Raw genomic sequence first — 14,082 nt, forward strand, 5'->3', positions numbered from 1 at the left:
AGGCCTGAGGGTTTAACAGTTGTGCTCAACACCTATAAAAATAACTCGTTGAAAAATTTAAATTAAAAAATGAAACCAAAAAAAAAAATCCACCCTGCAGAAAAGCTCCCATCACATGCCCATCACCATTGTAGATTTCGACATCTCCTGCCTGATGTGACATCTTTGCTTTGCAAACAAGAGCCCTGGGGAACTCTGTGGCTGTTACACTCTAACTCGGTAAAAGGCTCCACATCTTGCCTCAAGTAATTTTCTTCTTCAGGGAAGATTTATTTTAAAATGTATTATAATAAATTCCATTTTAAATAGAAATAATTACAGTCTATACTGGGACTCTATTCTCATACATACTATTTCTCTCACATATTCCCCCACTCTAATTCCTTTGGAGTGAGGTTTTAATTTCAGGATTAGCCATCATTTCCTATGTAGTAGAAGGGGGCAGGGAGAGAACAAGAAGGAAAATTGAATTATATTGTAACTCTGAAAGTTATCACATGATCAGCTTCTTCCATTACACTAAATTACTTCATGTTTAATTTCATTGTCGCTGGTAACAACTTATTCACCAATTACAAAATATAAACAGATAGGGCAGTGTTCTCTTAATTCCCATTTCCACCCAGTCAGCTTTGTGTGAAGTCACATTCTACAATAACCTAGGAGCCTTCCATTTCTGTGAGTTCATTTCTCCCTGGGTCTTCTCCCATGAGTGTGGGTGGAAGGGGTCTCACACTACGCAGGAAGATCGCATCATGAGAAAAACCACCAGTGCTCTATTTTCACACTTTCTAATCTTTCAAAGTAGCAGCAGGAGAAGAAGTGATACAGATGCATTAGACTTAACAGCAAAACTAAGAGACCAAACCACAGATTCTGGACTTAGCATTCATGTATCCTGCAGTCTGAACTGGGAATCCGATACATTCCCTCATTGGCTACCATCATTTGCCCAGCATGGAAGTGCTTCTTGTCCAACAAGGCAGCCAGATTGGGACCAATAAGCATGGAATGGCTCTGAAGGAATCAGCTGTTTCTTTCTGTGCTTCATGAAACTTTGGATCCAAATGGTAAAAGACAGCTGTGCCCAGTGTAATGATGGCATCCTGTAGGAGTGTGATCAGTGCCACTTAACTAGGGAGCAGCGTTCTAAAAATAGTTTACCTGGGCCACAGGTCACCATAGCGTCCATCTCTGGGGTGAAAATCAACCACTAGCACGTGCAATTTCTACCTGAGTTCCTGTCAAATCCTTGACCTTCCTTGGAGTAATTTTACACTTCTCTGGTGCAGAATTCTTCACCAACCACACAACATATCAGTAGCGATAGTGAGGTATAACTCCCCGAAATATGTCCTTTTATTCCTTTAATCTGGTGGCACAGACTTAAATTAGGGACTAAATTTAGGTGCTACTTAGAATCCCTGTAAGACACCAAATGTCAGGTATCTATTAACAATAGGTGTCTTTCTGCAGGTATATCCCATTCAACATGGATTTCATTTTCTACACATTTGCAGGATCTCCCAGGGGTGAGCTGAACAGAAACGTCACTTCCATTTTTCCCATCCCGACCTAGATAGGGATTGCATTTCCCAAATAATAGGCAACATGCATCTGATTAGGAAGGAGATAGCTTCAGGAGCAACCTCCTGCAGGACCTGGGCCACAACTGCTTTAGGAGCCAAGTGCATGGGTATTTTGCTTAGTTACAAGTCATTTTTACTAGGGAATCCTCTTCCCAGCCCTTTAGAAAAGAAATTAACTTAAGCAATTGAACAACAGGGGGGATTGGGATGGTGATGGGGAATAAGGGAATCCCTCTGACTGACCCTATCTGTTGTTACAGAGGGGAAATGACATTTTCCCCTATCCCTGCCCTGTTCCTTTTTTATTATTTTATATATATATTATATTTTCTTTATTATAGTTCAATATATTTTAAGGGAGGAAAAAAAAATCTGCTCTCCAACACAACCTGAAGCAACATCAGAGCAACTGGGAATGAAATCATTTGTTCCCGAAGGGGGAACTTGATGACTAACAATTGCTTTGAAATGGGGGAACAGTATAACTGTGATGCTCAGAGTTTGTTTATACTAGGAAAAGTGATGGAGTTTAGGTCAGGTCAAGGGGAAAGCTAATGCCAAACACTGCACCTGAGCTGCATCTGCTCTACCACTAGAATTGTCCTTTTACACCAAGATCACGCACTTGAGGAGCCAAAGCCATGTACAGACCTAGTGGATGTAAGGCATGGGTAGTTTTTTGACTCAGTGAAGCTTGTTGGGATCAAACCTCTCTCCCCATCTGGGAGCTGTTGAATGTTCCTGGCTAGAGGGACACACATTCCTATGACTCAAAAGGAAAGCAGTTGAAAAGATCACAGGACTGACCCCAAAGAAGGGTGAGCTGCAAAAGGCAGACGCAGGCAACTGATCTCAGGGAGCTGATAGACCACAGTGAAGATGGTGCACAGATCACTATGTGAGAATTAGCAAATGTGATTTAAAAAAAAAATCTTTGCCCAGCCCTAATCAAGGCATTTGTCACAGTTCTCTCTCACGTGGATTTTCTGATGTCTAATAAGGTATGAGCTGTTTTTGAAGCTTTTCCCGCACTCAGAGCATGTGTAGGGCCTCTCTCCTGTGTGGATTCGCGGATGTGTGACGAGGGTTGAGCTCTGAATGAAGCATTTCCCACGCTCAGAGCATCCATAAGGTTTCTCATGCATGTGGATTCTCCGATGTGTAATCAGGTCAGAGCTCCGACTGAAGCTTTTCCCACACTCAGAGCATATGTAGGGCCTCTCTCTTGTGTGGATTCGTTGATGTATGATGAGGGTTGAGCTCTGAATGAAGCATTTCCCACACTCAGAGCATCCATAAGGTTTCTCACCCGTGTGAATTCTCCCATGTATAATTAGCTTAGAGCTCCGACTGAAGGTTTTCCCACACTCAGAGCACGTGTAGGGTGTCTCTCCTGTTTGGATTCTACGATGTCTGCTAAACTGTGATTGCTGACTAAAGCTTTTCCCACACTCAGAGTATGTGAAGGGCGTCTCTCCTGTGTGCTTTTTAAAATGTAAGATAAGGTGTGAGTGCTGACTAAAGCTTTTCCCACACTCAGAGCATGTGTAGGGCTTCTCTCCTGTGTGGATTCTACGATGTCTGATAAGGTTTGAGCTCTGATTGAAGCTTTTCCCGCAGTCAGAGCATGTGTAGGGCGTCTCTCCTGTGTGGATTCTCTCATGTGTGATAAGGTTTGAGCTCCGATTGAAGCTTTTCCCACACTCAGAGCATGTGTAGGGTTTCTCTCCAGTGTGGGTTCTCCAATGTGTGATAAGGGTTGAGCGCTGACTAAAGCTTTTTCCACATTCAGAGCACGTGTAGGGTTTCTCTCCAGAGTGGGTTCTCCAATGTGTGAGAAGGTCTGAGCTCCGGTTTAAGCTTTTCCCACATTCATGGCAAGTGTAGCGTGTCTCTTCCAAGTTGATTCTCTCACATGTAATAAGGTCTGAGTGGCTACTCAAGTTTTCCTCTGGCCTCTGCCGAGCCTCACAGGCTTTTGCTTTTTCTGGGAGTGCACAACTCCTGGAACCATTCCCTTTGGATCTTCCTGATAACGTTCCATGTGGTTCTACTTCCTCAGCATCTTCCTGCTGGGGTGTCTCCTCCTCATTCTCACTCAACATCCCATCACTTGATAGGAGACAGAGAGAATCCAGCCATAGGTCACTCCCTGCACCGGAAAGAAAGGAAATCTCAGAGAGAGGAATGGAAAAAGGGATGAACAAACCAAAATATGTGTGGGAGAGATCAAACCTATCAGGAGCTGATTTTCCCCAAACCCTTTCCTAGAGGAGAGAAGAAGGGATCAGTTTTGGTCTGCATCTCCCCAGAACACTCAGGGGAAAGCGAGATCGGGGAGGGACCTGCTGCCAGTCGGCAGTCAGAATAGGTGGGAGGCCATGAGTGACATCTGCCATAATGATTCCATTCTGCAGGGAACTATCCTGAAGTTGGAGAGCTCACAAGGTCTTTGTAGGGCATCCCATATGTTTCCTGCATTCCCAAACAGTTTTTGAGTTGGTTTAACCAATTCCTCACCTGCGCAGGCAGCTCTCAGGAGCACTTCTTTCTCAGAGCCCTGGAGGTCTGGGACCCATGGCTCTTCCCCTCGTTCCAGCTGCGAGATCACATCAGGTTTGGGAACTGGAAACCCTACTCCAGGGAAAGAAAACAAGGGAGGTCAGTGGAATTTGTGGGATACCTGTTGCAAAGAATATTCCATGGTTTTAATCCCAACTTATTTTTAAGCAGTAACATTCCAAGGCCATCTTCTTTGGCTCAAAGTGGCAGGATAGTTATTATTCTAAATCCTTAGTGCCTAAGGAGCGACTAACAGTGGGTCCCCATTGTTCTAGGCAAAGTACAAATAGACAATAGTAGATGGCCCATGGCCTGAAGAATTTACCATCTAAATAGACAAGACAGACACAGAAGGGGGGTAGAACCTACTGTTAGAATATAGGTATTCAGGACTGCCTGTAAAGCTTATACTTTAAGAACTTAGGTGTATTTTTATCACTTAGCTACTGAAAAGGGGTATAAAAACAAAGAATCAAAATCACAGTCCACCTGTGTGTGGGCATTCTCTCACGAGGATAGTCTTAGGCCTTATTATTAGGCTAAGGCCTTTGGCTAAGCAGCAGGGGCAGCCATAAGCTGGGAAGCATAGGGTCACATCCTCATATCCCAAACCAGTCACACTGACATAAGGTGTTACTGGGCTGTTAGGAACACGATCCTGTCCGGATAGTGCCCATCACCACCAGATAAAGAAACAGATCTTAAGATGGTTAAAGAAAACATAGTTTGATAGCATCCTGTCTGGCAATAAATCACTTATCAATGGTTGTGGTTGTGAAACCCTCATTTCTGTATTGTTTTATCTTTATGGCCACCACTTTTACCTTGTTAATCAGTCTGGTTCTCAAATTGTTTCTGTCTCCTATATAATTAATTTTGCCAGGTGTACGTTAATTAGGGTAATGGGATATAATTGGTTAGAGATTTGTGTTACAACATGTTCAGATTGGTTAGTTAAATTTCAGTACAATGCTTGGTTAAGGTATAGCTGAGAATATTATAAAGTATATATTATATTATAAAGTATAATATTTATATTATATAGTATAAACCTGTGAGCTCTGCCAGCAGGTCCAGCTGAACGACACTCCTCTTCAGAGACTATTCCTCATTAATGCTTCAATGCACCTCATAAGGCACACTGTCATGGATCTGTGCAATGCCTGGGCTTTTAAACAGCCCTTGGGAAGCCTCTGGCTTCAACACTCCTATTTCAACCTGTGAGCTCTCCCAGCAGGTCCAGCTGAACGACACTCCTCTTCAGAGACTGTTCCTTAGTCAATGCACAGAGCAAGTTTGTGCTGTGACACTGGGCAGACTTTTAAAACACAGCAGGGTTTATTAGTCAACTGAAACACAGCACTGGAAAGCCCTTAGATTAGGACAGGCAAGCGAAGAAGACAATATAATCCATACTGGCCAATGCCCTTGAGCCATGCTGCTGAAGAAAACAGTTTGGTTTCTTTTCACTGTGCCTGTCCATTAGTCTTCGCTCCGGCAGAGCTCCCTGTGTCTGCGAGCCCAGTTCTTCCTGCTCCCAAAAACATAACGCGTCCATGTATGCTTCACTCAGCCAAGCAGAGATCCTCCCATGGACAGGTGACAATTATTCCCTTGTCTGTGTCGGGTATTCCATTGATGTAGGTTAGTCCCAGCCAGTCCTTAGTGACCCATTCATATCACCCCATGACAGCTACATGACAAAAAACCTCATGTCTCCTGCTCTTTATAATCATAGCAATACCAATCACAGAGGGAAACTGAGGTGTGTATTGGCATCATACATGTATCACTAAAATACCCACCTCTATCACACACACACACACAGCTCACTGCCCTTGGAGAGAAAGCAAAGCACAGGAGCTGGAGGTTAGTCCAGTGAACACAGTGGAGGACAAGCTGCAATCCCCAAACCCTGGTCAAAAAGGAGAGGCATGTGGGTCCCGACCCATAGAGAAGGGCTGGCTAGAGGCCTGATACCTGAGAGGGCATTCCTTGAGCAGATCATGGAGGCGGGTCAAAGGCTTAGCTACCCCAGAACTGTGACATCGCAAAAGCACATTCTGGGGAATGAGGAAATCTAGTGACTCAGGTGTAATGGGAGGGAGAATGAAACTCTCCCAGTGTGTGGAGAAGGCTGGGGAATTAAACACAAAATTTTGGGAGCAACAGCCTCTAATTCTTCCAGAAAAGGAGAATGTAAGAAACAAGAACTGGGACACGCAAACTCAGGAGGACCAGGTTCAAAAATCCAAGGAGCCTGGAGGGAAGACAGCTTGTGGCTGCTGCAGATGGGGAGAGGGGGGAAAAGACTCTCCAAACTCTCACTCCTGTTGACCCCAACCTGATTTTATGATCTATGACGTAGTCTCTTGTCTTGTGGGCAATTTTATACTCGCTAGAGGTAAAATGTCATGATCAGAGTGTTGCTTATTAGCTTGGAACATGGGTGGAGGGGCAAGGAGGTGAACAGAAATAAATGGAAAAGGAGTACTTGTGGCACCTTAGAGACTAACCAATTTATTTGAGCATGAGCTTTCGTGAGCTACAGCTCACTTCATCAGATGTTTACCGTGGAAACTGCAGCAGACTTTATATACACACAGAAATCATGAAACAATACCTCCTCCCACCCCACTGTCCTGCTGGTAATAGCTTATCTAAAGTGATCAACAGGTGGGCCATTTCCAGCACAAATCCAGGTTTTCTCACCCTCCACCCCCCCACACAAATTCACTCTCCTGCTGGTGCTAGCCCATCCAAAGTGACAACTCTTTACATAATCAAGTCGGGCTATTTCCTGCATAGATCAAGGTTTTCTCACATCCCCCCCACCCCCATACACACACAAACTCACTCTCCTGCTGGTAATAGCTCATCTAAACTGACCATTCTCCAGGTTTAAATCCAAGTTAAACCAGAACATCTGGGGGGGGGGGTAGGAAAAAACAAGAGGAAACAGGCTACCTTGCATAATGACTTAGCCACTCCCAGTCTCTATTTAAGCCTAAATTAATAGTATCCAATTTGCAAATGAATTCCAATTCAGCAGTTTCTCGCTGGAGTCTGGATTTGAAGTTTTTTTGTTTTAAGATAGCGACCTTCATGTCTGTGATTGCGTGACCAGAGAGATTGAAGTGTTCTCCGACTGGTTTATGAATGTTATAATTCTTGACATCTGATTTGTGTCCATTTATTCTTTTACGTAGAGACTGTCCAGTTTGACCAATGTACATGGCAGAGGGGCATTGCTGGCACATGATGGCATAGATCACATTGGTGGATGTGCAGGTGAACGAGCCTCTGATAGTGTGGCTGATGTTATTAGGCCCTGTGATGGTGTCCCCTGAATAGATATGTGGGCACAATTGGCAACGGGCTTTGTTGCAAGGATAAGTTCCTGGGTTAGTGGTTCTGTTGTGTGGTATGTGGTTGTTGGTGAGTATTTGCTTCAGGTTGCGGGGCTGTCTGTAGGCAAGGACTGGCCTGTCTCCCAAGACTTGTGAGAGTGTTGGGTCATCCTTCAGGATAGGTTGTAGATCCTTAATAATGCGTTGGAGGGGTTTTAGTTGGGGGCTGAAGGTGACGGCTGGTGGCGTTCTGTTATTTTCTTTGTTAGGCCTGTCCTGTAGTAGGTGACTTCTGGGAACTCTTCTGGCTCTATCAATCTGTTTCTTTACTTCCGCAGGTGGGTATTGTAGTTGTAAGAAAGCTTGACAGAGATCTTGTAGGTGTTTGTCTCTGTCTGAGGGGTTGGAGCAAATGCGGTTGTATCGCAGAGCTTGGCTGTAGACGATGGATCGTGTGGTGTGGTCAGGGTGAAAGCTGGAGGCATGCAGGTAGGAATAGCGGTCAGTAGGTTTACGGTATAGGGTGGTGTTTATGTGGCCATTGTTTATTAGCACTGTAGTGTCCAGGAAGTGGATCTCTTGTGTGGACTGGACCAGGCTGAGGTTGGTGGTGGGATGGAAATTGTTGAAATCATGGTGGAATTCCTCAAGGGCTTCTTTTCCATGGGTCCAGATGATGAAGATGTCATCAATATAGCGCAAGTAGAGTAGGGGCTTTAGGGGACGAGAGCTGAGGAAGCGTTGTTCTAAATCAGCCATAAAAATGTTGGCATACTGTGGGGCCATGCGGGTACCCATAGCAGTGCCGCTGATCTGAAGGTATACATTGTCCCCAAATGTGAAATAGTTATGGGTAAGGACAAAGTCACAAAGTTCAGCCACCAGGTTAGCCGTGACATTATCGGGGATAGTGTTCTTGACGGCTTGTAGTCCATCTTTGTGTGGAATGTTGGTGTAGAGGGCTTCAAGATCACCTACAAGATCTCTGTCAAGCTTTCTTACAACTACAATACCCACCTGCAGAAGTAAAGAAACAGATTGATAGAGCCAGAAGAGTTCCCAGAAGTTACCTACTACAGGACAGGCCTAACAAAGAAAATAACAGAACGCCACTAGCCGTCACCTTCAGCCCCCAACTAAAACCCCTCCAACGCATTATTAAGGATCTACAACCTATCCTAAAGGATGACCCAACACTCTCACAAGTCTTGGGAGACAGGCCAGTCCTTGCCTACAGACAGCCCCGCAACCTGAAGCAAATACTCACCAACAACCACATACCACACAACAGAACCACTAACCCAGGAACTTATCCTTGCAACAAAGCCCGTTGCCAATTGTGCCCACATATCTATTCAGGGGACACCATCACAGGGCCTAATAACATCAGCCACACTATCAGAGGCTCGTTCACCTGCACATCCACCAATGTGATCTATGCCATCATGTGCCAGCAATGCCCCTCTGCCATGTACATTGGTCAAACTGGACAGTCTCTACGTAAAAGAATAAATGGACACAAATCAGATGTCAAGAATTATAACATTCATAAACCAGTCGGAGAACACTTCAATCTCTCTGGTCACGCAATCACAGACATGAAGGTCGCTATCTTAAAACAAAAAAACTTCAAATCCAGACTCCAGCGAGAAACTGCTGAATTGGAATTCATTTGCAAATTGGATACTATTAATTTAGGCTTAAATAGAGACTGGGAGTGGCTAAGTCATTATGCAAGGTAGCCTGTGTCCTCTTGTTTTTTCCTACCCCCCCCCCCAGATGTTCTGGTTTAACTTGGATTTAAACCTGGAGAATGGTCAGTTTAGATGAGCTATTACCAGCAGGAGAGTGAGTTTGTGTGTGTATGGGGGTGGGGGGGATGTGAGAAAACCTTGATCTATGCAGGAAATAGCCCGACTTGATTATGTAAAGAGTTGTCACTTTGGATGGGCTAGCACCAGCAGGAGAGTGAATTTGTGTGGGGGGGTGGAGGGTGAGAAAACCTGGATTTGTGCTGGAAATGTCCCACCTGTTGATCACTTTAGATAAGCTATTACCAGCAGGACAGTGGGGTGGGAGGAGGTATTGTTTCATGATTTCTGTGTGTATATAAAGTCTGCTGCAGTTTCCACGGTAAACATCTGATGAAGTGAGCTGTAGCTCACGAAAGCTCATGCTCAAATAAATTGGTTAGTCTCTAAGGTGCCACAAGTACTCCTTTTCTTTTTGCGAATACAGACTAACACGGCTGTTCCTCTGAAACCAGAAATAAATGGGTTATTAAGGGCAGGGACTACACTACAGCCGAGATCAAAGTTCGGAGATCGATCCACCGATGGTCGATGTAGAGGGTCTAGTAAAGACCCACCAAAACATCTGCAGAACGCTCTCCAGTCGACCCCTGTACTCTACCCCTGACGAGAAGAGTAAGGTAAGTAGACCCTGCGGCAACTCGACCTAAGGTACATCGACTGCAGCTACATTATTCACGTAGCTGGAGTTGCACAGCGTAGGTCGACTTACCGTGGAAGTGTAGACATAGCCTAAGCTTGCTACAGTTAAGGGCCTTATATTAGGCTGAGGCTTTGTGGGAGTAGTTATGCTGAAGTCTGGGATTTACCTGAACAGGCGTAAGGAGAGAATCCTAGGTCAGATATTTTGCACCCTCGTTTTGAGAGACTAACGAGTAACCACAAACAGGTGCAATACACCACAGGATTCTGAAAGAAGGAAGTTTGGGGCGGGCTTTCACAATTAGGTTGCTATGCAGTATCTCAGCAGTTGTACCGCATTCATATAAATAACTGTGAGTCGCCCTGGACAAGGGCAAGTTGTACCCCAAGACGTAATCTTATGGGTGTAAAAATTGTACAGGCTACACTGCCACCCTGTGACATCATCAACAAAGTGCCCATTAGTGCCTGGGTAGGGGCCCTGCCATGGGAGGGAGGAATGCAGCAAGGACTGAGGATCGGTGACCAGGGTCTCTATGCGTAGACATGAGGAGGGGAGTAATGAGTGGGAGAGAGAGGTCAAGAGTTAAAATAATAGTATCTGGGGGGGGAAATGTAAAATGAAGTAAAACTGAACAGAAATAAAACTGGAGTGTAGGCTCTAAAGCCACAAGGCTTGGGTGGGGATTCGGGGTTAAAGGTCTGGGATCCCCCACAGCTCTAGATCCCTAAACCTCTCCTCCCTCCCACTGACTCACCCAGCCCACTTCCTGGGTGCCCTTCCTCCACACTCCCCTCCCCTTCTTCCTATTACTCTCAGCCGGCACCACCTCCCGGCACCGTGGGAACTTCTTGTGATCCCTCCTCATCTCTCACTACCTCATCCCTCCCTGCTGCTTCTGAGCTCTTACCCTGCACACACCCTCCCCACGTCCTGGCACCCCAGAATTATCTACTCCCCTGCTTCTCCTCCCCTCCCATAGCTCTGTTCTCCCTTCACCCGTGGGGTCCTGAATGGCAATATTATACACTCTCATATGAAAAGAGGAGCTCGTCTGACTGTCACAAAGCCATGCATGAGTCATACACCTATTTACTCAATTTAGAATTCTACAGGTGACATATTTTCCTCTTAAAATGAGGAAAATGCATGAAACCTACAGTTATTAATGTAGTTATTAATGTATCCAATAAGGATACATTAAATGCAATTTTAAAATGACTGACAGCACCAAAAAGCACATGTCCAAAAATTATACTAGTGGGTGGGAGATAAGGCAAAAAAAAGGGGGGCAAGGAAACTTGTCAAAATATCTATGATGAATAAACATATAAAGTTATCACGACTCAGGTTCTTTAGAGACCCCACAGCTTCTAATAACCGAAGGCACAGAACTCCTTACCCAGCAAGACCACCGTCTCATAGTTGTCCTGCATGACATCCCTGTAGAAGGCTCTCTGAGTGGGGTCCAGCAGAGCCCATTCCCCCTTGGTGAAATACACAGCCACTTCCTCGAAACTCACTGGCCCCTGAAAGAGAAAGAGTCCAACACTCAGTATCTGCTGCCCCAGTCACAACTCCACTAGTCACAGAACAGCACCACCAGGTAAATGGAAGCTATGGGAGGCACATGTTAACAGAGTCCCAGCCCAACTTGCTTAGAGCAGCCAGGAGGCATCAGAGGGTAGAAAGAAAGACATTTCTGTTTCCCAGCTGGCAGACAGAGGCAGGGTCTTCGCATTTATCACACAGCTACTAGCCAGAGCTTGATAGAGGAGATGGGGCCGTCTCTGGACCCTGCTGGTGACTCCCTGGTAGGAATCCCAACACTCTCCAAATAAAATATATGGAAGAAAGGGGAAGTCAAGTGTAAAGAATAAAAGTTAGAAGGTCAGAATTGTAGAAAATTGGTAAGTGAAGCTATCAGAAATCAATGATCAATCAATGAAAATAAGAAGGAAGTTTTTAGAAGTATATTAAGTACAAAATTAATCCTAACAATAGTAGTGGTAAATGACTAGACAGAAATGGCAGAATTATCAAAAATAATGCAGAAGAGGTAGAAGTGTTCAATAAATATTTCTGTCCTGGATTCGGAGAAAAACAGATGATCTACTAATATCATAAGATGCTGATACAAACATGACACATGCACACAAATAGGAAAATCATATTCAGCAAATCATAACAATTTCCCCATAGGATTTTTCCCTGCCAATGGATATTTTAGGTTCTCCCACACTGTGAAGCACAGAGTGACCTTATTCCAGTACAGGCCTAGCCCCCTCCCACCAGGGTGTAACCCTCTGACACAGGGTGAAACCCTCCCAGTAACAGAATCTTTCGATTCTACTTATAAAGTTTGCGATGATACCAAGCTGGGAGAGGTTACAAGTGCTTTGGAGGATAGAATTAAAATTCAAAATGTTCTGGACAAACTGGAGAAATCGTCTGAAGTATATAGGATGAAATTCAATAAGGAAAAATCCAAAGTACTTCACTTAGGAAGGAACAATCAGTTGCACACATAGAAAATGGGAGATGACTGCCTAGGAAGGAGTACTGTGGAAAGAGAACTGGGGGTCATAGTGGATCACAAGCTAAATTGTTCTTCTTCACCTCTGAGGATAAGACAAGAAGCAATGGGCTTAAATTGCAGAAAGGACGGTTTTGGTTGGACATCAGGAAAAACTTCCTAACTGTCAGAGTGGTTAAGCACTGGAATAAATTGCTTTGGGAGGTTGTGGAATCTCCATCATTGGGGATTTTTAAGAGCAGGCTGCACAAACACCTCTCAGGGACGGTGAGATAATACTTAGTCCTGCCTTGGGTGAAGGGGACTGGACCTGAGCGACCTCTGGAGATCCCTTCCAGTTTTATGATTCTGTAAACCAAAGGCCAGAGAAAAGCAGAATCGAAGGAGTCACTTTGGGGGATCCTCCCTGTCATTGTCCCCAAGGCAGCTGTCTCAGGTTTACAAAGTCGTTTGATGCTCCAGCCTTTATGCAGTCTCTCCTGGGAGTGCCCCCTTTCATGGGCTGGGCTTAGTTTTAAAGCTTTTGGAAAACATGACCCCACGGGCTTTGAGACAGGACCTTCTTGCCTCAGCACACCTTGTTTCTTTCTGTGGTTCCCCAGTGAGTCCAAATGAGTAGATCCTCCTGATAGAGACTGTGAACATCAGAATGGCCCACCGAGGGAGACCAATGGTCCATCTAGATCTGTGGCCAATGCCAGGTTCATCAGAGGGAATGAACAGAACAGGGAATCATCAAGTGATCCATCAAGTGATCCATCCCCTGTCACCCATTCCCAGCTTCTGGCAAACAGAGGCTAGAGACGCCAACCCTGCCCATCCTGCCTGTGACACTGACAGATGAGGTGTTAACTTTTGAAAAAGCTCCCAAGTCTTAACTGAACATGGACAAACGCAGAGCTGGAATCAGTCTGGCTCACCTGTGTTACTACTGTTAAAACAGGGATGAGAATTATAAGAATGTGTTTAGTGTTTAGACTTTATTGAATGCTTGTGAGTTGCTGCCTGGGTTAATATCTGACTAGCTGCATTGTGAGCCTCTGTGGCTCTGTAAATCACCAGACAGGAGAGAGACTTTACCTCGGGCTGATTGCCAACAGAATGCGTTACACCCTGCCTGGCAGGAAAGGACAATCAACACCAGACTATTATGGAATATTAAAGATGACAAAAGACTGTTGCTGTGCTCTTGACTTTCCATTAGCTGAGTTCCCAGAAGCAAACCGCACATGGCAGGAAGGGGATAAAAAACCCCCTACAGAAGGAACTGATGATGTGTATGCTGTTTGGACTCTGGGGGGCAAAGTTTCTAGGCATAAGCAAGAGATCCCCAGCTCCTTAGCCTGGGTTAGTCCTAAAGAATATGTAGAGCTTGCTTATTAGAGAAGCTTCTATTACCTTTTGAAATTTAAGACTAACTCATCTGCTTTAACCTGCTTTAACTTTGTAAACAACTCTCGTTTTCTTTTAAATAAATCTAAATACAGGTTATTACAGGACTGGCTACAAATGTTGTCTTTGTTGTGAGTTCGAAGATTCTGTTCACCAAAGGAAGTGACTGATCCTTTGGGACTGGCAGTAACATGAACAT

At 44.8% G+C, this 14,082-nt stretch overlaps 1 protein-coding gene across 1 annotated transcript in view; it reads right to left on the bottom strand.

Annotated features, from left to right (window-relative positions):
• Window positions 1–514: 514 nt before the first annotated feature.
• LOC140904195 (uncharacterized) overlaps window positions 515–14,082 on the bottom strand; it is a 48,330-nt gene continuing 34,762 nt past the window's right edge. Inside the window, exon 5 of the mRNA XM_073326552.1 lies at window positions 515–3,490. Coding sequence (XP_073182653.1) covers window positions 2,534–3,490 — 957 coding nt within the window. The 3' untranslated portion in view covers window positions 515–2,533. The remainder of the gene's footprint in view (window positions 3,491–14,082) is intronic.

This window comes from Lepidochelys kempii, chromosome 28 (assembly GCF_965140265.1).
Source record: "Lepidochelys kempii isolate rLepKem1 chromosome 28, rLepKem1.hap2, whole genome shotgun sequence".
Classification (NCBI taxonomy): domain Eukaryota; kingdom Metazoa; phylum Chordata; order Testudines; family Cheloniidae; genus Lepidochelys; species Lepidochelys kempii.